The following is a 24,907-nucleotide window of genomic DNA, read 5'->3' on the forward strand; positions in this document are numbered from 1 at the left end:
CTCTACAAAGCAATTACAGAGAATTCATGTTTGCAACTTGAAATTTGTCATGGTCAGGTTCTTGGAAGAGAACCCTGACTCAGCTCAGCAACTGTTTGGATTACAGTGACTGCACAGGATAGTGATCTATCGAGCTAAGAGCAAAGGGTGAGCTCCTTCCAGAGGAAGATAATAGAATCATGATCATCACGAATTTTACATAAATATCCAGCAATCAGTAGATGCACATCACAAACTGGATAATATAAAGAAAGCCAAGAAGAGAAAACATAAATTTCTGACCTAGAAGATCTATATACTAAAATCAACTAACAATGTCAATAAATCAGAAGAGTGAATAGTTTTAAAACAAGAAATAATTATACAAATAAATAAAATGAGAATTTCATAAGAGAATTGAAATTTAATGCTGAAAGTCAATTCCTTAGCAAAGAATGTCTATATAAAACTATATAAATGGTAAAACTTCACAGAAATAAATAAGGAATTAGTGGATGAAATGCATACTGACATGAGATAACTAAAATGAATTCAGAAAAAAATTTAAAGCCTTGAAGAGATGGCTCAAAATTTAAGAGCAAGTGGATCTGAGGTCATAGTTCAGCACACAGTCTGTCACAGCTGCCTTTACCTCTACCTCTGAGGAATTCAACACCCTCTTTAAGAACCTTCACATTCTCAGGACATATACTCAAATACACACAACACAAAATAAATAAAGACAATTCTATTTTAAAAAGTAAAAAGGCAAGGCTGGACAGATTGCTCAGTAGTTCAGAGTATTGGCTACCTTTCCAGAGGACCAAGGCTTGGGTCTCAACAAATTCATTTGTAACTCTAGTTCCAGGGAACTCTAGTTAAAGAGTCCTCTGGCTCTGTGAGCACACACAACGGGTATTGTTATTCAATAAAATGAAATGGGATATCAACCTATTGATTGATTGAAATCCATTGAAAAACTTAAGTGCACATTTGTAAATCACAGGAGCTAAGCTAGAAAAATACTGTAAAATTCTGACTATGGAGGCAGAACAACTACCAGTTATTTCCAAAGATTCTAATGAGATAGAAGAGAGAAAAAGATAGATTTAGAGGATGGGAAGTGTCATAGTTAGGGTTACTATTGTTGCAAGAAAACACCATGACCAAAAAGCAATTTGGGGAGAAAATTTTTTTTATTCTAGTTCCTGTTCATCACCAAAGGAAGTCTGGACAGGAATTCAAACAGGACAGGATCCTGGAGGCAGAAGCAGATGCAGAAGCCATAGAGAGTTGCTGATTACTGGCTCACTCTAGTGATGAACAACAATGTGAAGTGTAAGCTGAATAAACCCTTTCCTACCCAACAGGCCTTTTGCTCATTATATTTCATCACAGCAATAGAAACCTTAACTAAAACAAGTTTGTACCAGGAGTGGGGTATTTCTGTGACAGTTCTGACCATCTTCTGGGGAGGATTGTAGGAAAACTTTGGAACTTTGGGCTAGAGGAGACTTAGAGTGTTAGGAGTTCTGTGGGATATTATTAGGACTATGGAAGACAATTTTGAGAACAGTGCAAAAGGTGGAAGCCAGGCTTGTGACATTTCAGAGGAAAGATTAAAGACTCTATCAGTGTCATTTGCTATTTTGATTTAAGATTCTTTGGTTCTCATTAGCTGAGGCTGAAGAATCAGCTATGATTAACAAGATGTCAGAACTACTAAAGCAAAACCTTTGTGTTTCTGGAACAAAATTGATGCTGGTTGGCTGGAGCTAAGAAATCAGCAGTTATTAAAAAAGAGAGCAGCATCACTGAGGTGAAATCTTCTGAAAAGTGTTTTCTGGGAACACAAAGAAATTGCATTCCAGAGATAGTCAAAGCTGTACCTCATGCTGGCAGCCAGACTTGTTAATGTATATGAATCACCAAGGTGGTACTGATTTGAAGCCATGAAGGGGTCATGGAGAGCAGCTGAGGCTTGGCACTGTGAGAGACTAGGAAGGACCATTGGTTGGTGGCAGTTGAAATGCTAGAACTGAAGGGATCATGCAAAGAAGTTGAGGCTTGGCACTGTGAAGAAAGCCTATAAGAAGTTATTAGTGAAAGTGCAGCCTAGTTGCAATGGAAACCCACAGCTGATTAGAGATTCCAGTACCATAGGATGACCACCAAGAGCAACAGCAGCAGTAAAATGAAGTCATCTGAAGAGTAGAAGATAAGCTATGTGTGCTACAGAAGGAAGAGCTGAAGAAGTGATCCAAGCCCTTTGGAGGATCCCAGAAGATCATGTTTTGTATGTCAGGCTGACAAAGGGGTCAGTTTATTGGCAGGGTTCATGTATCATATGACACAAGTTAGAGTCATCAGGGAGGAAGGAGCTCAGTTGAAAACATGCCTCCATGAGATTCAGCTTTAAGGCATTTCCTCAATTAGTGATCAGTGAGGGATGGTGCAACCCATTGGGGGTGATATCATCCCTGTGCCCATGGTTCTAGGTTCTAGAAGAAATCAGGCTGAGGAAGCTATGAGCAGCAAATCAGTAAGCAGCACACCTCCATGGCCTGTGCATCAGCTCCTGACTCCAGGATCCAGCCTGGCATGAGTTCCCATCCTGACTTCCTCCAATGATGAAGTATGGATCTGGAAGTATAAGACAAATAAACCTTTCATTCCCTACCTTGTTCTTTGCTCATGGTGCTTTGTTGCAGCAGTAAAAACCCTAACTAAAGACAGGAAGAGACAGAGAAACTATGACATTCTAACAATATGCGTATGTGAGATTAAATTTATCCATACCCATGGATAACAAGGAGGAACCTTAATTTAAAATATGGACACAGTAGTAAACATGTAGGCTCATAAATTGTAAGAAACAGACCAGTGTGACAAAGCATATCTATAATGCACATAGTGTAGAGAGAGTATGATAGGTATGATAGAAATATCTGCAGTTCCTAGTTGTTTTTGTAATTTTAAAATTACTCATTAAAAATAGACACTTCTGGAGCTGATCCTGTGCCACATCGATCCATACTCAAATACCACTGGGAGAAAAAGAGGGTCTCCCAGGAGTGCTGACAAGCCTGTAAGCACAGGTAAAACCACCGCTTCTCCTCAGAGAGACTTGTCTGGAGACCTCAGGACACAGGAACAGAAGAACAGCCTGGGACAGGATCCTTCCAGGTTCCATCTGTGCCCAGAGTTGATCCTAGGCCAAAGAGCTCTATACCCAAATAGAATCAAGAGAGAGCTGGTCTCCTAGGAGTCGTGACACACCTGTGAACACAGGTAAGACCACCACTTCTTCTCAAATTCCTGGCCCAAGAGGTACCCATCCAGAGCCATCGGGACACAGGAATCAAGAAACAGCCAGGGACAGGATCCTTCTGGTTTCTTTCTGCACCCCAGAGCTGACCCTGTGCCACAGTTTCCATACCCAAATTTCTCCTGGAGAGAACTGGTCTTCCAGGAGTACTGAGACACAAGCTTGCAGGAGGGACAAGCCACAATCAGAGACAGCAAGACCAACTAACATCAGAGATAACCAGATGGTGAGAGGCAAGTGCAAGAACCTTACCAACAAAAACCAAGGCTACTTGAAATCATCAGAAACAGTTCTCCCACAACAGCAAGCTCTGGATAGCCCAACATACCAGAAAAGCAAGACTCTGGATAGTAGGTATAGAAAAGAGTGAAGATTCCCAACTTAAAGGGCCAGTAAATATCTTCAACAAAATTATGAAAGAAAACTTCCCTAATCTAAAGAAAGAGATGTCCATAAATATATAAGAAGCCTATAGAACTCCAAATAGATTGGACCAAAAAAGAAATTTCTCCCGTCACATAATAGCCAAAACACCAAATGCACAAAGCAAAGAAAGAATTTTAAAAGCAGTAAGGGGAAAAGGTCAAGTAACATGGAAAGGTAGACCTATTCTAATTACACCATATTTCTTATCAGAGACTATGAAAGCTAGAAGATCCTGGGTAAATGTTATACAGACCCTAAGAGAACAAAAATACCAGTGCAGGTGACTATACCCAGCAAAACTCTCAATTACCATAGATGGAGAAACCAAAATATTCCATGACAAAACCAAATTTACACAATATCTTTCCACAAATCCAGACCTACAAAGGATAATAGATGGAAAAAAACAACAAAAGGAGGGAAACCACACCCTAGAAAAAGCAAAAAAGCAATCTCCTTTCAACAAACCCAAAAGAAGATAGCCACACAAACATAAAAATAACATCAAAAAGAACAGGAAGCAACAATCATTATCCCTTACTATTTCCTAACATCAATGGACTCAATTTGTCCAATAAAAAGACATAAAATAACAGAATGGGTACATAAACAAGATCCAGTACTTTGCTACATACAGGAAACACACCTCAATGTCAAAGACAGACACTACCTCAGAGTAAAGGGCTGGGAAACAATTTACCAAACAAATGGTCCCAAGAAACAAGCTGGAGTATCCATTATAATATCTAATAAAATCAACTTTCAACCAAAAGTTATCAAAAACGATAATACTGGTCAAAGGAAAAATCTACCAAGATGAATTCTCAATTCTGAACATGTATGCTCCAAATTCAAGGGTACCCACATTCATAAAAGAAACTTTACTAAAGTTCAAGGCACACATTGCACCTCACACAATAATAGTGGGAGAATTCAACACTCCACTCTCATCAATGGACAGATCATAGAAACATAAACTAAAAAGAGTCACAGTTAAACTAACAGAAGTTATGAACCAAATGGATTTAACAGATATCTATAGAACATTTCATCCTAAAACAAAAAAATATACCTTCTTATCAGCACCTCATGGTACCTTCTCCAAAATTGACCATATAATTGGTCACAAAATAGGCCTCAACAGATATAAGAAGATTGAAGCAATCCCAAACATCCTATCAGATCACAATGACTAAGGCTGGTCTTCAATAACAACACAAACAACAGAAAGCTCACATACACATGGAAGCCCTACTCAATGATCTTGGATCATTGGATCAATGATAACTTGGTCAAAGAAGAAATAAAGAAATTAAAGACTTTAGAATTTAATGAAAATGAAGGCACAGCATACCCAAACTAATGGGATACAATGAAAGCAGTGCTAAGAGGAAAATTCATAACTCTGAGTGCCTCCAAAAAGAAACTGAAGAGAGCATACACTAGCAGCATAACAGCACACCTGAAATCTCTAGAACAAAAATATGAAAATACACCTAAGAGGAGTAGACCACAAGAAATAATCAAAATCAGGGATGAAATCAACCAAGTAGAAACAAAAAGAACTATTCAAAGAATCAACAAAACCAGGAACTGGTTCTTTGGGGGAAATCAGCAAGATAAACTCCTTAGCCAGACTAACCAGAGGGCACAGAGACAGTATCCAAGTTAACAAAATCAGAAATGAAAAGGGAGATATAACAGTAGAAACTGAGGAAATTCAAAATATCATCAGATCTTACTACAAAAGCCAGATTCAACAAAACTGGAAAATGTGGATGAAATGGACAATTTTCTAGACAGTTACCAAATACCTAATTTAAATCAGGATCAGATAAACCATCTAAACTGTTCCATAACCCCTAAAGAAATAGAATCAGTCATTAAAAGCCCCCCAACCAAAAAAAAAAAAAAAAGCCCAGGTTCAGAAGGGTTTATTGCAGAATTCTATCAGCCCTTCAAAGAAGACCTAATACCAATACTCTTCAAACTATTCCACAAAATAGAAACAGAAGCAACACTATTCAACTCATTCGATGGAGTCACAGTTACACTGAGTATTCTCCCTTGGAGAAGGAACGGTTTCTATCTAATCAGGAACCTGTCACAATTTCCTTTCATAGAGAACTTCATAAGAGATTTTTTTTCTATTTCTATCATGTTTAATGTTCCAAATAGATTTTTAAAACTGGTTGAGTGCATATTACTTTTAGCTTCAGAAGATATCATGTATATTTAAGAGGCATTTAACTATTATAAATTATTTTTATGCCTTAAAAATCTCAATACTGAGTTGTATATTTTAAAATAAATTTTATTAGTTTAATAAAAAGAAAGAAAAATGCACACTTTTAAAAGAAGAGACTTTCCTCTCAACAAAATCTGTGATGAGTCTGGAGTAATGAAGACAACAAGACTATTATATGATCTTCAGAGAGAAAACTGGAACATTGGGCAAACCTGTAACCACCCTGATACAGGGCAATGATAGTCCCTTAGTTATATAAGCTTTGTAGCATGGTATAAGATATTTGGAAATCAAAAATTATGTGTTTTAAGTATATAATATGCTTGTGTCTGAAAAGGAAACTTTCAAGATATACACATTTTTTTCTTTAAGAATTTATTTACTTATTTTTATTCACTTTACATCCTAGTCACAGCTTCCCCCCACCCACAGTCCCACTTAGAAATCTTTTCTCCCATTGCCCACTTCTCTTCTCCTCAGAGAAGGGGAAGCCCCCCTTGGGTACCACCCCACCCTGGGACATCTAGTTCCATCATGACTAGGTGCATCCTCTCCCACTGAGGCCTAACCAGGCAGTCCAGGTGTGTGTGTGTGTGTGTGGTGGGGAGGATCCAGTGGTAGAGAACATATGGAGAAAGCCCCACTCCACTTGTTATGAATCCCACATGAAGACCAAGCTGCAAATGTGCTACAAATGTGTAGGAGGCCTAGGTCCAGGCCTTGTATGCTCCGTGGTTGGTGGTCCAGCCACTATGAGTTCCCAGGGGCCCAAGTTAGTTGACTCTGTAGGTCTTTGGTGTCCTTGACCCCCCCTTCAAGCTTGGTCAATTCTATCCCCCACTCTTCTACAAAACTCACTGATATACACATATTAAAATTATTATCTGTATTGAATTGAATTATGGAGATTTAAAAGTACTAAACAACATTGAAAGGTATTACCAAATCAAACTAAACACAATTAAGATGTTTTATTGATTAAAGTACAATATCCAAAAATTCAAGACATACAGTGGGAAATATTTGAACATATATATCTGAAAAAGAAATTACACTCAGAATATACAAGATACTTCTCAAAGCAACAAGCAAAGAGAAGCCACACACATACACACAAACACACACACACACAACACACACACAAACACACACACACATAACATGAACAAGCATCTCAAAAGACAGTAACCCGATGGCCACTAAACAGAAAATGTACAAAACTTCATGAATGCAGACAAATGCTAATGAAATTTACCCTATTAAGTCACAGCACACTCAGTAATGTTCTAAAACCTGAGAAAGACACACCAAGTGCTATCAGAGATGTGGAGCCACTGGAACTCTCATGCTTCTATGGTCTTAGTACAACTACACATGAAGACTGCCTAACATTTGGAGAAGTAATTGAGCAATAGAAGGGCAGATTTTCTTGGAAAATCTTAGCCTATTTTATTTATTGTCTAAGTTGAGCTAAATAGCATTATTAAAATTCAATGAGTATACAATTATGACTTTTTCCTCCTGGATGTATGGTGTATTTCAAAGCAAATATAAAAAGTGTATAATTAATTTTTCTATATATCATCATGTTTACCTTCTTGAACAAAATGAAATTTCAAACTTATGCAAGAAAGTAGATTCGTGTACTCAATAGTCTTATAAAAACAAATAATTGTCTTTTAGTTTGTTTGAAAATGTATTTAGATGTATTCTTGGCCTCTGAAAAGAATCACGAATGGCATGGTGCACAGCTGCAAGTCCAACCTGGAGCTGAAGTGGTCCTTGTTGTGAGTGATCCTGGATAGCCTGAAGACCAACCCTAATTCCAGAAAACAGGAAAGACATCCAAGAGATATGAGAAGAAGTAGGAAGAAGTGTGGCAGAGGCCATAAAGGAGAAAAGCAGAGGAACCCAGCCTCAGCTGGACTTTGATGGAGGGCAGACTCCATTTTGCATCTGAATCCCAAAATATGGATTTAATAAAGAACATGGTTTCAGACAACAGTACCAGCCTTTGAGTCTCAGGGGACTACAGTATCTTGTTGATACTACAACTCAACTTAATGACCTAACCCAGATTGTGAATAGGAGAGGTGTGACCATCCAAGAATTTAAAAGCAATTATGGGGTCCAGCTGGTTGAAGAGGGTGCTGATATTTCTCAAGCAAAAGTTAATATTGAGGTGCAGTTGGTTCAATTGCTACAAGTGAAAAAAAATGGCAGTGTTGTTACTACAGCCTTTTATGATCCACGAAGTCTGGAGATCTTGTACAAGCCTGTTCCAGTCTTTCTGCGGTGACAACACATTCCAAATGATTGCTCCTACCTGAAGTGCTGGTACCCTATTATACTGATGCAAAAAAACAGGTTACCTGGCCAACCCTCCCGAAGCTAGACTTGAACTCACCATATCACGAAAGATGAACTCTTGAGAATGCTCAGCACTTGGAAGGATCCAAAGCAGATTTTCTTTGGTCTTGCTCCTGGCTGGGTGGTGAATATGGCAGATAAGAAAATTCTAAAACCTACAGATGAGAGTCTCAAGTATCACAGCTCCTTAACTCCCTTCCAGTAAAGCAGACTTGTGAGCCAGACAAGGGCTGAAAATTGGTTTCTTCTGGGTCTTAAAACCTCGGAGTTGATACCAGCCGTCACTGTGATCAGATCTCTTGTCCTTTTTCTACCTGATATTAAATCACAATCAGCAAATACTAGACAGAGGAGCTGAGCCTTTGAGGGTGCATGTCTCAAAAATCCAAATGGTAGCAGTCTTTAGAAAGGCGATTAAAAAAAAAAAAACCTGCTTAAAAATTAAAATAAATTTATTCTTACAGCCAAACTTCATTCATCAAAATCATATGTAGAATTTCTGGTTGCTAAGAACTGAGCTTACAATTCAGGCCACTTGTGTAAATTAAAAGGATACTGAAACACGTCAGGTTTAAAAGGTGGGTTGAAATGGAAATATGAACTGTAAGAGGAAATAAGGACACTTGGTGGCGCTGCAGGCTAAGAATATGAAGAATGAGCTCTGCAGACTCGCAGGAAGTCATTTCATTAACCGGAAAGCAGAATTCTGGTAACTTTGGAGGTGGAGATAATTGGATAGGGTTTATATGATCATTTGGGAAGAAGGCATCTTCCTAATCAGATTTACTCCAATACCTTCACGGATCCTCATGTGTGGATTTTAACGACTTGGAGAATCAGCACCCTCTGGACTGAATCTGCACAATGGAGACAGCGCTAGCAAAAATGCCACAGCAAAGGCAAGTCTTTTTTCTTACTACATTGTTGCTACTGTGGAAATATGGCTCTGGGGCAATTAGATATTCCATGCCAGAAGAAATGGAGAGTGGCTATTTGGTGGCAAACATGGCAAAAGATCTGGGGCTCAGGGTTGGAGAACTGGCCACTAGAGGAGCTCAAATCCATTACAAAGGAAACAAAGAGCTCTTGCAGATGGATGCAGAGACTGGGAATTTGTTCTTAAAGGAAAAACTAGACCGGGAGGCACTGTGTGGGGCGACAGAAACCTGTGTGCTGCACTTCCAGATCATACTGGAAAACCCTGTGCAGTTCTTCCAAACTGAACTGCAGCTCACAGATATAAATGACCACTCTCCAGCATTCTCTGACAAGGAAATGCTTCTAACAATTTCTGAGAGCGCCAATCCAGGGACTGTGTTTCCTCTGAAGGCAGCTCAGGACTCTGACATAGGGAGCAACGCTGTTCAGAACTACACACTCAGCCCCAACCTCCATTTCCATGTGGTTACTCTCAGTCGCTCAGATGGCAGGAAATACCCAGAGCTGGTGCTGGACAGAGCCCTAGACAGGGAGGAACAACCTGAGCTCGCTTTAATCCTCACCGCTCTGGATGGCGGATCCCCACCCAGGTCAGGAACCACCGAAGTTCACATTGAAGTCGTGGACATCAATGATAACGCCCCCCAGTTTATACAGTCACTCTATGAGGTACAGATTCTTGAAAATAGCCCTCTTGATGCCTTAGTTGTCACGGTCTCTGCCAAGGATTTAGATGCTGGAATACATGGTACTGTAACCTACTCTCTGTTTCAAGGTGGTGAACTATCTCAACCATTTGTAATAGACAAAATCACAGGAGAAATTCGCCTTAAAGGGGCACTGGATTTTGAGGCAACTCCGTATTATAACATGGAAATTGTAGCTACAGACCCAGGAGGCTTTTCAGGAAAGTGCACTGTAGCAATACAGGTGTTGGACGTGAATGACAACCCCCCAGAGTTGATGATCAGGAAGCTCACAGTCCCTGTCCCAGAAAATTCTGCAGAGACTATGGTTGCTGTCTTCAGTGTTTCTGATTCTGATTCGGGGGACAATGGAAGGATAGTGTGTTCTATTCAGAATGATATCCCATTTCTCCTGAAACCCACATATGAAAATTATTATACTTTAGTAACTGAGGGACCACTTGATAGAGAGAGAAGAGCTGAATACAACATCACCATCACTGTCTCTGACCTGGGCACACCCAGGCTCACAACCCAGCACACCATAACAGTGCAGGTGTCTGACATCAATGACAACGCCCCCACCTTCACACAAACCTCCTATACCCTGTTTGTGCAAGAGAACAACAGCCCCGCTCTTCACATTGGTACCATCAGTGCCACAGACTCAGACTCAGGCTCCAATGCCCACATCACCTACTCGCTGCTGCCTCCCCAAAACTCACAACTGGCCCTCGCCTCGCTAGTCTCCATCAATTCAGACAATGGGCAGCTGTTTGCGCTCAGGGCGATGGACTATGAGATGCTTCAGGCCTTCGAATTCCACGTGGATGCCACAGATGGAGGCTCACCTGCGCTCAGCAGCCAGGCCCTCGTGCGTGTGGTAGTGCTAGATGACAATGACAATTCACCTTTCGTGCTCTACCCGATGCAGAATGCCTCAGCACCCTGTACGGAGCTATTGCCCAGGGCAGCAGAGCCGGGATACCTGATCACCAAGGTGGTGGCTGTGGATCGTGACTCTGGCCAGAATGCCTGGCTGTCGTTCCAGCTGCTCAAGGCTACAGAGCCAGGGCTGTTCAGCGTGTGGGCGCACAATGGCGAGGTGCGCACCACCAGGCTGCTGAGTGAGCGTGATGCTCCAAAGCACAAGCTCTTGCTGCTGGTCAAGGACAATGGCGATCCCATGCGCTCTGCCAGCGTCACTCTTCACGTGCTAGTGGTGGATGGCTTCTCGCAGCCTTACCTGCCATTGGCAGAGGTGACGCGGGATTCCACGGAGGACGATTATGACGTGCTCACGCTGTACCTAGTCGTTGCCTTGGCATCTGTATCTTCTCTCTTTCTCTTGTCTGTGCTGTTGTTTGTCGGAGTGAGGCTGTGCAGGAGGGCCAGGGCAGCCACCCTGGGTGACTACTCAGTACCTGAGGGACACTTTCCTGGCCACTTGGTGGATGTCAGTAGAGCAGGGACCCTGTCCCAGAGCTACCAATATGAGGTGTGTCTTAATGGAGGTACTGGAACAAACGAGTTCAACTTTCTTAAACCATTGTTTCCTATTCTTCCGACCCAGGCTGCTGCTGAAGAAAGAGAAAATGCTGTTGTGCGCAATAGTGTTGAATTCTATTAGAACATTTATTTTGAAGCGGTGACCTAATTTTTCCTTAACTCTCTCTCTCTCTGATGTAGAATTGTATAGTGCCATGAGTCAACTCTTGAGATATATGTGTAATTTATCCTTTGTTTTGGATCAAACTATTCAGAGGTGATCCCACTCTAGAGAACTTGGTTCTTCTGCTTTGTGTTTGTTTATATTTCTATTCCATACCAGTGCATGCTGGATTTTTTAAATATTATAATTTTGCTTTTGGGGGGACTTGTATTTGCTGTAACAAATTGGAACTGCTGTCATTGTTAGAGATGACTTGTTTCGTTTTTGTTATTTCAGACAGGGTCTTACACTGTAGCCCTGGCTGACCTGAAATGACTATGTACAAATGGACTTTAAATTTCTGGCAGTCCATCTGCTTCTGTTGCCCTATGTCCAGATTATGAGCATGAACAAGTAGACTCAGCTGTGGTGAAATGCCTCAGTAACAATCAAATACTAGTTGTATTTTCTGTTTATTCTAGCCACTTTATTTCTCGATAGTCTTTTTGATGCTATGTTAAAAATGGAAACTGTGGGACAGCATTCTCTTTATTGTTGGTGGTATAAATATAAATAATGTTTGCACATGACATCTGAGGAAGCAATAGAATCATTATGGACTTCTTTGTTTTATTTTGCTTTTTTGTTTGTTTGTTTTTTCCTGTCTTGTTCCCTGTGATCAAAAAAAAAAATCTGTTAAGGCTTTAAGTCAAATTATAGCATGACAAAATAAAAAAAAAAACCCTAATGTTCATCTGAATGTGGTTTCACAAAGTAAGTATATGTCATTTCATCAGTGCAATGGGAAAATGAAATATTACTAACATTCCAGGTGCCACTCAAATGACCCTTTACAACCACTATTGTCCAAAGTATAGCAAGCATGCTGACTTCCAATCCTATAGTTCTGCCTCTTTTGAGTTTATGTAAATTTCTTGTAGGTTACCAGTTGCTTCTTTCACTCTGTATTGTGTTTATGAAATATATGCATAGTATTGCTTTAATGTCTGTTGTTTTATTATTTTATCATAAATTATTATTCTAGTTGTGTATGCCATACTTTATTACTAAATTACTCATTTGTCTTAGTTTAAGGTTTGGTTGTTATAATATTATGAACATTCTTACACATATGTTTTGGTTAGATACATATTTGCATTTGTGAAGAACATTCACTTCTTGGGGGTAGAGTTGTATAAGTAAACTTTCAGTAGGTATTTCCGACTAGATTTCAATATTGGTTGCAAACAACTTATAAGAAGCCATATCTGGACATAAAACTTTGTTCACATTCTTGCCAAAACCTTGTCTAATTGGCAAGCACTCTCTGTGTCTCTGTGTCTCTGTGTGTGTGTGTGTGTGTATGTGTGTGTGTGTGTGTGTGTGTATACAGTGTGGGCATGTGTGGACCAAGGCATTTGCATGAAGGTCAGAAGACACCTTGGAATAGCCTTCCACCTTATTTCAGACAGGGTCCCCTTGGTGTTTTTCTGTTGTAGGCACCAGCCTAGCGGGCCCTAGAGCTTCTAGAGAGCCTCTTGTGTCTGCCTCCCAGCTCCCTAGAGGAGAACTGGGATTTGAACCAGGGTCTTCATGCTTGTTCAGACAAATGCTTTTACCCATCAAAACACCTTTCCATCTCAAAAGCACCTTCAAACAATTTTAAAATCTCTTTTTAATCAACTTGTTTATTACTAAGAAATACATTTTAAACCATTATCAGCTGAATTGTTAGCATCCCGGATTTTTTGTGTGTGGAGGGTAATAGCAAGATACTATCTTTCTCATTTAAGTGCCAATGTTCTTAATGGACTTTTCTTTGTCTAGATTGAGTTCAACACATGCTGTAATGCTGATAAAATCTGTTTTAACTTTGAGAATACTCTATAAACCATATTTGAAGACACCTGGTACCATTGTAGCCACAGAGTGAATAAAGTAACTTGGGAGACAGTATGACATTAACCTGGAATCAGAGCTGAGAATACCCATTGTTAGTCCACCCCTCACTGTAATGGAATGTGAAAGAAAACAAGGGAGGAAGCATTTATTTTGGCTCAAGGTTTCAGCCCATCACTGAAGGAAGAACACCTGTCTTAGAGCTGTATTGCTGTGAACAGACACCATGACCAAAGCAACTCTTATAAGGACAGTATTTAGTTGGGGCTGGCTTACAAGTTCAGAGATTCAGTCCATTATCATCAAGGTAGGAATATGGCAGCATCCAGACAGGCATGGTGCAGGAGGAGCTGAGAATTCTACATCTTCATCTGAAAGCTGCTAGCAGAATACTGACTTCCAAGAAGCTAGGATGAGGATTTTATAGCCCACATCCACAGTGACACACCGACTCCAACAAGGCCACACGTACTCCAACAGGGCCACACCTTCTAACAGTGCCACTCCGTGGGTTGAGCATATACAAACCATCACAGCATCCATTGAGGTGACCAGAACCTAGAGGACAGATTGCTTACCTGGTTTTCTTTCTCTGTTTTCTTCTCTGATTCTGACTCTGGTCTAGGGGATGGTGCTGCCCACATGCAGTGTGTGTTTCTTCCCTCACTTCTCTCTAGGGAACCCATCACAGACACTGCAGGAGATAAGACTGACCAATCTTGGCTGTACTGAAATCAAATTGACAACAATGACTAACCATGACCCCATTCAAAGGGAACGTTTAGAAATGATCTAGCAATGACCAAACCCATCCACAATCTTTGACGGTCGGTTTTACTTCATTAGTTCCATTTGTTAGTCACATGCTCAAGAAATGTGCATCCTCAGAAATGGCTTTTCTAGTAAACCCTGGAGGATGGTGATATTGATATTCTCTTTATTCTATTGAATGTACACATGTGATCTCTAGCTATAAGATGATTTCAACCATAAGATTTTAAATTTGTTTTACTAATAGTTAAAATATTTTTGATATATTCTAATTTCTCGCCTTCCATTGTCTTGGCTGTTATGTGAAGTGAAGTTTGCTTGACTTTAATGAATTTATCTTTAAATAAATACAAAATCCATCAGAAACCAGTCATATTTATTATATATTATGTCCTTGTATGGTTACTTACCCACCTTTTAAATGATACTTAAAGATGCTTGAATTTATCAGAAGAGAGAAATACAGTAAAAGAATATAACCATGATATTTAGTCATTAAATTCCATGGTGTGTTCAAATGTAATCCCTTTCACATTTTCTGCATTTCTATTTGTTGGGTTTTTTTTTTGTTTTTGTTTTTGTTTGTTTTTTTTTTGAGATGCAGTCTTTATTTAGCCTAAGCTTGACTCAAACTTGCTGCCCTTCTGTCTTAGACTCCCAAGTCCTGGAATTATAGCCATACACCACTATTGTACTTCTTGAATGTCATTTTCTGCATCATCATGGGTAGATTACAATAGAATAATATATTTGGACTTCGATCAATAAACATGAGGATGTTTTGTCTAATGAAAAGTTATAATAAAACCCCTGAATCTCTCAAAACAATGACCAATTCTACTCACCTAGAAATGAAGTTAAATCTTAAAGTTCTTATGATAAATATCTATATCTCCTATTCCTATTTTAAATTAATCATTTTGGTTAGATATTGCTGTCATATGTACCTTTTGGCTGCAGTTTTCCTCTCAGTGGCCTAATGACTACCATTATTGTCCTCATGTGGCCTTGTCACAAAGTAAGTCTGTGCTCACACCATTTATGAGTCATGTGTTGTAGAGAAGTTGATGTTCATGTCAATATTTATGTTTCTAACCAGCGTTCACATTTTCAGTCATTTGTTGATGTGTTTATTGGGACAATTAAACAGTGTACATCTTAAACTCATGATTTCATAGAACTCATCAGAGATCAGTTGTACTGTTAAAGAACCATAGTTGTTCATGGGACGTTGACCCGGCCAGCGAGAATGATTTGTAAATACATAAAAGACTGTGGAGTGGACTCCCATTAGATCAGCAGGCAGTTGGATTCAAGATATAGAGTGGGCTTGAAAACCAACCTAAAAACAAAATACAAGTATGTACACACAAACACGTCTCCTAAGAAACCCGTCACACACTCAGTTTGGAAACGCTGACTCAAAAGTCCTTATAATGCCCAGACTTGGATAAAAGTTTTTATAATGCTCCGGTGTTGATCTGAAGATTTCTCATGAAGTTATTGATTTGAACGCATGGTGGCGGTGTAGGCTAAGAGAATGAGTAAGAACCCTTTAGCGTCCTCAGACTCTGGTTCACCTAAAAGCTGAAGCAAAAATACGGAACCATTTGCTGCTGCAGCTAAGCATTCCGGAGAAGAGGAGTCACCAGGAACCTGTAAGATCAATTCCACAATTCCACAACAAAGGTTTTCGGGAAGGCCAAAGTTACTCGGTGATGAAGAGCTAGAAGGGATTTTTCCTCCGGAATCAGACAATAGAGATGTCACACACAAAAATGTGGTGCAAGACAAGGCAAGTGATGGTTTTGATTACATCGATGCTTTTGTGGGAGGTGGGTTCAGAATCAATTCAGTATGCCATGCTGGAGGAGACAGAAAGTGGCACGTTTGTGGCCAACCTGACTAAGGACTTGGGACTAAGGGTGGGAGAACTGGCTGCTCGGGATGCTAGAGTGGTTTTCAAGGGGAACAGACAGTATTTGCAGCTTGACCCTCAGACCCAGGATTTGGTGCTCAATGAAAACCTGGACCGGGAGGAACTGTGTGGCTCCACAGAGCCTTGTGTGCTGTCTTTCCGGGTGTTACTAAAAAATCCTTTGCAGTTTTATCAAGCTGAACTGAGAGTTATAGATATAAATGACCACGCCCCAGAGTTTCCTGCCAGAGAAATGCTCCTTAAAATATCAGAAATAGCTCCACCTGGAAAGATATTCCCTTTGAAAATGGCACAGGACTTAGACACTGGCAGCCACAGCATTCAGAGCTACACTGTCAGTGATAACCCTCACTTCCACGTGCTCACTCGCAATCGCAGCGATGGCAAGAAGTTCCCTGAGCTAGTGTTGGACAAGGCTTTGGACCGTGAGAAGCAAGACCAGCTCAGACTAAAGCTCACTGCGGTGGACGGTGGGTCTCCGCCCAGGTCAGGGACCACAGAGATTCAAATATTAGTCTTAGATATAAATGACAACGCACCAGAATTTGCTCAGGAGCTCTATGAGGTCCAAGTTCCTGAGAACAACCCCATTGGCTCACTGCTTATTACAGTCTCAGCAAGAGATTTAGATATAGGGTCCTTCGGGGAGGTGTCTTATGGACTGTCTCAAGATGATGATGCTAACGAGCCTTTTGAAATAAACACAAAGACAGGAGAAATTCGACTGAAAAGCACGTTGGATTTTGAAGCATTCCAGTCTTACCATGTGGATGTTGAGGCCCTAGATGGTGGCGGGCTAACAGGAAAATGTTCCTTAGTCATCCAAGTATTGGACGTGAATGATAACGCTCCAGAAGTGACCCTATCCTCACTCAACAGCCCCATCCCTGAAAATTTGCCAGGTATCATAGTGGCAGTATTCAGTGTTTCAGATGCGGACTCTGGAAATAACCAGCGGGTTATGTGTTCCATAGATGACAATCTTCCATTTCTTCTAAGACCATCTATGGAGAATTTCTATACTCTGGAAACAGATGGGGCACTAGACAGAGAGAGCAGATCTGAATACAACATCACCATCACTGTCTCCGACCTGGGCACACCCAGGCTCACAACCCAGCACACCATAACAGTGCAGGTGTCTGACATCAACGACAACGCCCCCGCCTTCACCCAAACCTCATACACCATGTTCGTCCACGAGAACAGCAGCCCCGCCCTGCACATAGGCACCATCAGCGCCACAGACTCAGACTCAGGCTCCAATTCCCACATCACCTACTCACTACTGCTGCCTCAGGACAAGCAGCTGGCCCTCGCCTCGCTGGTCTCCATCAATGCAGACAATGGGCAACTGTTTGCGCTCAGGGCGCTGGATTATGAGGCCCTGCAGGCCTTCGAGTTCCGCGTGGACGCCACAGACCAAGGCTCTCCCGCACTCAGCAGCCAAGTGCTGGTGCATGTGGTGGTGGTGGACGACAATGACAATGTGCCCTTCGTGCTCTACCCCATGCAGAACGCCTCTGCACCCTGCACAGAATTGCTTCCCAGGGCTGCAGAGCCCGGATACCTGGTCACCAAGGTGGTGGCTGTGGACCGCGACTCTGGCCAGAATGCCTGGCTGTCATTCCAACTGCTCAAGGCCACGGAGCCTGGACTGTTTAGTGTGTGGGCGCACAATGGCGAGGTGCGCACCACCAGGCTGCTGAGCGAGCGCGATGTGCCCAAGCACAGGCTACTGATGCTGGTCAAGGACAATGGAGAACCTCCGCGCTCTGCCAGCGTCACGCTGCATGTGCTGCTGGTGGATGGCTTCTCTCAGCCCTACCTGCCTCTGCCAGAGGTGGCGCAGGACTCCATAGAGGATGCTGAAGATGCGCTCACGTTATACCTGGTTATTGCCTTAGCATCTGTATCTTCGCTCTTCCTCTTGTCTGTGGTGCTGTTTGTGGGGGTGAGGCTGTGCAAGAAGTTCAGAGCGGCCTCTCTCGGAGGCTACTCTATGCCTGAGGGACACTTTCCTGGCCATCTGGTGGATGTCAGTGGCGCTGGGACTCTTTCCCAGAGCTACCAGTATGAGGTGTGTCTGAGAGGAGACACTGGGACTGGTGAGTTCAAATTGCGAAAGGCAATTAATCCCCACTTTCCTTCTGTGCCCTCTGAGAGGAACACAGAGGAAAGTCCTACTCTTCGGAATAGCTTCCTATTCATCTAAATGCTTTAATAAACTACTAAACTCTGTTTAAGCTTAGAAATATCTTTCAACCTATATCTGCACGCTATCGATGTGCATTGACAGAAGTTTATGCTCTTACTTTTTATAATAGCGCCTGGGAATGAAATCCAGTGTCTCGTGCATGTTAGGCAAACTAAACCACTGAGCTAAGTCACTTTTCTTTTCTGTTCTGTTCTTTTCTTTTCTTTCTCTTTTCTTTTCTTTTCTTTTCTTTTCTGTTTTTTGGAAACAGGGATTTTTCTTTTTCTTTTTTCTTTCTCTTGCTTATTTATTTACATTCCGAATTTTGCCCTCTTTGCCTGGTTCACCCTCCAAGAGTTCTTCACTCCATCCCCCTTCTCTTTTGCCTCTGAGAGGATACTCCCCCCACCCTCCCACACCCTCATTCACCCACTCACCTCCACCTCACATCCCTCTTCCCTTAGGGCATCAAGGGAATGATGTGTAACCCTGGCTGCCCTGGAACTCTGTAGACCATGCTGGCCTCGAACTCATAGAGATCCCCTGCCTCTGTCTTCTGAGTGGTGGAAGTAAAAGCATGTGCCCACCACAGGTCTCACTGTGTAGCCTGGGATGGTCTGAATCTCACTAGATTGACCTGGCTGTCTTGTAACTCAGAGAGACCCATCTGCATCTGTCACCTTAGTACTGTGACTAAAGGCTTTTGCCGTCATGCTTGGCCTGTCTGTACCATTGTTACTATTCTTGAGATTTTACTTTTTAGAAAGACAGTTTCTGGAGATGCCACTAGTTTCACTATTATGCTTCATAGTTTGTTTTTTAATTAGCGTAACTAACCTGTATTTGACAAGTTAAATAAAAATATTTTAATAGTATATGAACTCAAGCAATCTTTTAAGTATACTATCATGTAAAGTCTTTGAGATTTCGTTTTAAACAAGTTATTAAATTAATTTTACTATTAGTTTGAGAAATTTTTAGATGTGAACACTTGATATTACTGAATTTTGTCAATTTAGTCTCATTTTGTGGTAACTGGTTATCAGGTACATCTCTAAATATAAACGTAAGGAACTCTAAATGCTAAGACACATACCTTACTTAGGTATGCACAGTTAGGAATGTCTCTGTGAATCCTAATAATCAACACATATTTCTTATATGTAGATTTTACTGAACTGTCAATTCATTAAATTAGAGTTTGTGAACATTGTGTAAGAAGAGTGTGATCTTTTAGCATCAAGATATTTACAAATGTTGAATAAATCTTTGCTTAATGTTACTAACTGTCCAGCAGTCCTTTTTTAAACAAAAATTCTACAAAGAAATGCTAACATTCTCTCTACAACTATGTGCCTTTGCCAATGAATGAAGTTTTTATTTTTATTTTATTTTAATTACAAGTATATGAAACTTTAAACATTATCACTTACTAAGGTTATCTTCTTTCCTTCCATATAGAAAATATCTTTCCTTTCATTCTAAAATTTATTGCTGAGAAAAAAAAATCCAGTAGAGCACATTGTATCTTTGTGTGTGTGTGTGTGTGTGTGTGTGTGTGTGTGTGTGTGTGTGTGTGTGTAACAGTTTGGGAGTTCAAAGTTTTTGTGTTCATGTATATAAATCTAAATCGTATTTTCCAAACTTCACCCTCTGCTTTCTCAAGTATTGGTATTTTCTCCTCTGATGTTTATGAACATCATTTACTAACTAGAAAGCCATTTCTATTCACAGTCTTCTTTTCTGGTTATTGTTGCCATATTGTATAAAAATACTCTTTTCAAATGTCTCTCATAGAAAAGTAAATTGCATTAAGATACTCTGTGTGGATTTTGTTTTACTTTTAACCTTAATCAAAGTGGACTGGGAAGCATTTACTCTTTGGAATTCTGGGATTCTTGTCCCTCAAATGGCACTTTTTTTTTCTTTGGGGCATTTGCTTCTGTCACTCCAACTATGCAGCTCTGTTTGGAGCTTCGGTGTTTTTCAAGTATGCAATTTCCACAGCCCAAAGGTTGTGCACTGCCTGGTTCCCTACCTAATAGCGCACATGAAGAAACCCTTCCTGAGACAGGATCCATTTTCCAACATCAACCTCATTATCTTCTTTGTATTTGAGAAACGACAGTTGAACTCTGAGCCAGAACTTATAAAGTGAGTGACCACCGGCAGTCAAATGTATTGGCCATCACATACAATGAAGGATAGTTTCAAAGAATGTAAACCCCCAAAGACTCAAACAAACAAACAATAACAGAAGATCACCCTTTAGTTGTCCTTCAGTAGCTTCAGGCACATGATCATTTGGAAGTTTAAAACTGTATTTTCAAAAAATAATATATTTATGTAAAACAAAAGGAATTTGTAACTTTTACAATAAAATGAAAACTGTTCTGAGAACAAGAAATTTTGCTTGTTCCTTCATGGTGTTACAGTCAAAATCTAAATGATTACCTATACAGGTAAATAAGTTTTAAATGAACGACTGACTCTACAGAGACAGAGCTTTGTGTACTGAGTTTGTTCCTTCATGAGAAAGGTATGTAATTCTCTCACACAGCTTAGCTACCTCAAGGCTGCCATACGAGACTTAGGTGAAAGGAAAAGAAAGGAAAGGCGCAAATAGAACAAACACTTTGACCTAAAAGGTGGGCCACACATTTTAGCCTTTACAGTGTACTTTGAAACAAAAAGTATCTGAAGTTGTAAAACAGAACGCTTGGTGGCGCTGCAGGCTAAGAAAACTGAATCTTGGCGAATTTGTGACTGTAAAATCAGAGCCATTTCTTGCTGCTGAGAAAGAAAGCTTTTCACAGCTCTGCCGATCGATCCTTTCAGAGAGGTGGATAAGCTGCATCCCGCAATATTAAAAAGAAAATAGGCTTAAATTTATGTAGACAGGATTCCTGAGCTGTTCACAAAGGAATTCTTGGATGATTAACTGCTGCATCTTTTGAAGCAGAGGAACGATGGAGACATCACTCCACAAGGCACCACAGAAAAGGCAAGTGACCGCCATTATCTTTCTGTTACTGCTGTGGGAGGCAGGTAGTGCAACCATTATGTATTCCGTTCTAGAGGAGACAGACAGGGGCTCTTTGGTGGGGAACCTAGCAAAAGATTTGGGGTTGAGTTTAAGGGAGTTGATTACCAGGGGCGCCCAGATTCTTTCCAAAGGGAACAAACAGCTCCTGCAGCTGGAGCAGAAGAGTGGAAATTTGCTCCTGAAAGAAAAATTGGATCGAGAGGAGTTATGCGGGAGCACCAACCCGTGTATCCTACATTTCCAGGTGTTACTCAAAAGCCCAGTGCAATTTATTCAAGGGGAAATACAGCTTCAAGACGTAAACGATCATGCCCCAGAATTCATGGAAGATGAAATTCTCCTTAAAATTGTGGAAAGTAGCCTTCCAGGTGCCGTGTTTCCATTGAAAATAGCTCAAGATTTGGATGTAGGGAGCAACACGGTTCAGAACTATACAATCAGCACCAACGCCCATTTCCACCTTCTCACCCGCAATCACAGCGATGGCAGGAAATATCCAGAGCTGGTGCTAGACAAAGCACTGGACCGGGAGGAGCAGGCACAGATTAGATTAACACTCACGGCTCTAGACAGGGGGTCACCTCCCAAGACTGGGACTACCCAGGTTGTCATTGTGGTCCTGGACATTAATGACAATGCCCCTGAATTTGCCCAAGGGCTCTATGAGGTGCAGGTTCAAGAGAACAGCCCCGTGGGCTCCCTTGTCCTCACTGTATCCGCAAGAGATTTAGATGCTGGGATACACGGAGAGCTCTCCTATTCGCTTTTTCAATCATCAAATCAAGTTCTTCAGGCTTTTGAAATAAATACAGACACCGGAGAAATTAGAGTAAGAAAACTGTTGGACTTTGAGGAAATTCAGTCTTACCGCATGGAAATCGAGGCCTCTGATGGGGGAGGCCTTTCAGGAAAATGCACAGTAGTAATAGATGTGACGGATGTAAATGACAACGCTCCTGAACTCACCATGTCAGTACTAATCAGCGAAATTCCAGAAAACTCACCTGAAACTGTAGTCGCGATTTTTGGAATTTCAGATCCAGACTCTGGAGACAATGGAAAAATGGTGTGCTCTGTCCAAGACCGTCTTCCTTTCCTCTTGAAACCTAATGAAGAAAACTTCTACACGTTGGTAACTGAAAGAGCACTGGACAGAGAGAGCAGAGCTGAGTACAACATCACCATTACGGTCTCAGACATGGGCACACCCAGGCTCACAACCCAGCACACCATAACAGTGCAGGTGTCTGACATCAACGACAATGCCCCCGCCTTCACCCACACCTCCTACACCATGTTTGTCCGAGAAAACAACAGCCCTGCATTGCACATCGGCACCATGAGCGCCACAGACTCAGATTCAGGCTCCAATGCCCACATCACCTACTCGCTGCTGCCTCCTCATGAGCCACAACTGGCCCTCGACTCGCTCATCTCCATCAACGCAGACAATGGGCAGCTGTTTGCGCTCAGGGCGCTGGACTATGAGGTCCTGCAGGCCTTCGAGTTCCATGTGGGCGCCACAGACGGAGGCTCTCCCGCGCTCAGCAGCCAGGCGCTGGTGCGCGTGGTGGTGCTGGACGACAATGACAATGCGCCCTTCGTGCTCTACCCGATGCAGAACTCCTCTGCGCCTTACACTGAGCTGCTGCCCAGGGCTGCCGAGTCTGGATACCTGGTCACCAAGGTGGTGGCTGTGGATCGCGACTCTGGCCAGAATGCCTGGCTGTCATTCCAACTGCTCAAGGCTACGGAGCCTGGACTGTTCAGTGTGTGGGCACACAATGGCGAGGTGCGCACCACCAGGCTGCTGAGCGAGCGCGATGTGCCCAAGCACAGGCTGCTGCTGTTGGTCAAGGACAATGGAGATCCTCCGCGCTCTGCCAGTGTCACACTGCATGTATTGCTCGTCGATGGTTTCTCTCAACCCTACCTTCCTCTGCCAGAGGTGGCGCGCGACCCTGCACAAGAAGAAGATGTACTAACACTGTACCTGGTCATTGCCTTAGCCTCTGTGTCTTCTCTCTTCCTGGTGTCTGTGCTGCTGTTTGTGGGAGTGAGGTTGTGCAGGAAGGCTGGGGAGACTTCTCTGGGTGGCTGCTCTGTGCCTGAGGGACACTTTCCTGGCCACCTGGTGGATGTTAGCGGATCTGGGACCCTGTCCCAGAGCTACCAGTATGAGGTGTGTCTGACGGGAGGTACTGGAACAAATGAGTTTAAATTTCTTAAACCAGTACTCCCCAACTTCTTGAATGAAGGAGGTTACAGAAACACGGAGGAGAATTCCAATTTTAGGGATTCTTTGGGGTTTAGCTAGAAATCACATTTTGACCTCATGTGATGAATATTCGGTGATATAATTTTACAACCATTCACTCGTGGAAAGAGGTCTGCACTAGCATGATACTGATAGTCATATTTGTAGCTGATTCACATTGTCGAATATTCCTTGCATTTTTTTGCTAACTATCTTTCCCTCAAGCACACAATATAGCTGCAAAATGTTCTTTCCGTTTTCATCACTTAAAAAAAAGGTTTAAAAGTTAAGAGGTATTTTCAGGCTCCTGGTTTCTGAGCATGTGCATTGATTTCTTTTAGTCAAAGAACTCCTGTCTCGAAAGTTCTTGTTATTGCTAGGATGAATTTAATGCTATTGTAAATGATGGCTTTCAGTTTTAAAAATAATTTGCAATCAGGCAAGCATTCTTTTGTGAACTTCTAAATCCTATGATTTGGTTGCCTAGTTCCAAGAGCCCCGTTTTCTTTCTTCGAATGAGCTGTTATTCGATCAGGATTATGTTTCTAGATTACGTATTTCTTTCAAAATATATAAAAGTTAATTAAAGTATCTTTTAACATTCTGAAAAACTCACCTGTTATATCAAGAATGGTGGACTTATTAATACACTTGCGACTGGTTTTTCAAAAATGGCTTTGGTATGTAAACAGTGATTCTAACTCTTTTAGCATGATTGAGCAATTATCAATCTACATGGTTAATACATACACAGTAAACACAGAGACACATTAGTGTGCTTTCACAAGAAATCTGTCATTAAGTCAATATTACTCTAAAATACATCTACTGGAGCTTGAGGTGTAGCTAGATGGAAAACCATGTGTTCAGCAGGCATGGTGCCCTGGATCCAACGCTCAGAACCAAAAGGAAAAAATAAGCTCTTCATGTGAAAATAAATACGATTTTAATTAACAAATGAGATCAGTTCTCAAAAAGTGAATTATAATAAACTTAAAACATCTAAGTAAAACTATCAGGGGCTGGAAAGATGACTTTGTGCTAAAGAGGAAATATTCTTCTAAGGACCCCAGCTTAGTTCTCAGCACCAATGTCTGGTGGCTCACAAATAGACTCTAAATCGAGCTTCAGGGAGAACCATTGCCCTCTTTCGGTGTCCATGTGTACCCAC

General features: G+C 41.4%; 3 protein-coding genes and 1 pseudogene across 3 annotated transcripts; all 4 read left to right on the forward strand.

The window, feature by feature from the left end:
- Nucleotides 1–7,706: 7,706 nt before the first annotated feature.
- LOC110285081 lies at nucleotides 7,707–8,807 on the forward strand (annotated as a pseudogene).
- Nucleotides 8,808–9,009: 202 nt separating this feature from the next.
- Nucleotides 9,010–12,597, forward strand: LOC110284907 (protocadherin-3). The gene has a single exon (XM_021150903.2). The coding sequence runs from the start codon at nucleotides 9,216–9,218 to the stop codon at nucleotides 11,604–11,606; it is 2,391 nt and encodes a 796-aa protein (XP_021006562.1). The 5' UTR covers nucleotides 9,010–9,215; the 3' UTR covers nucleotides 11,607–12,597.
- A 1,406-nt stretch (nucleotides 12,598–14,003) lies between these two features.
- Nucleotides 14,004–19,757, forward strand: LOC110284908 (protocadherin beta-6-like). The gene has a single exon (XM_021150904.2). The coding sequence runs from the start codon at nucleotides 16,061–16,063 to the stop codon at nucleotides 18,449–18,451; it is 2,391 nt and encodes a 796-aa protein (XP_021006563.1). The 5' UTR covers nucleotides 14,004–16,060; the 3' UTR covers nucleotides 18,452–19,757.
- A 1,465-nt stretch (nucleotides 19,758–21,222) lies between these two features.
- Nucleotides 21,223–24,340, forward strand: LOC110284905 (protocadherin beta-14). The gene has a single exon (XM_021150900.1). The coding sequence runs from the start codon at nucleotides 21,403–21,405 to the stop codon at nucleotides 23,794–23,796; it is 2,394 nt and encodes a 797-aa protein (XP_021006559.1). The 5' UTR covers nucleotides 21,223–21,402; the 3' UTR covers nucleotides 23,797–24,340.
- Nucleotides 24,341–24,907: the final 567 nt, after the last annotated feature.

This window comes from Mus caroli, chromosome 18, assembly GCF_900094665.2.
Source record: "Mus caroli chromosome 18, CAROLI_EIJ_v1.1, whole genome shotgun sequence".
Lineage (NCBI taxonomy): Eukaryota > Metazoa > Chordata > Mammalia > Rodentia > Muridae > Mus > Mus caroli.

What these genes read in the sequence shown, in the direction of transcription:
- LOC110284907 (XM_021150903.2), top strand. Translation starts at nt 9,216, where the DNA reads ATGGAGACAGCGCTAGCAAAAATGCCACAGCAAAGGCAAGTCTTTTTT.
- LOC110284908 (XM_021150904.2), top strand. Translation starts at nt 16,061, where the DNA reads ATGTCACACACAAAAATGTGGTGCAAGACAAGGCAAGTGATGGTTTTG.
- LOC110284905 (XM_021150900.1), top strand. Translation starts at nt 21,403, where the DNA reads ATGGAGACATCACTCCACAAGGCACCACAGAAAAGGCAAGTGACCGCC.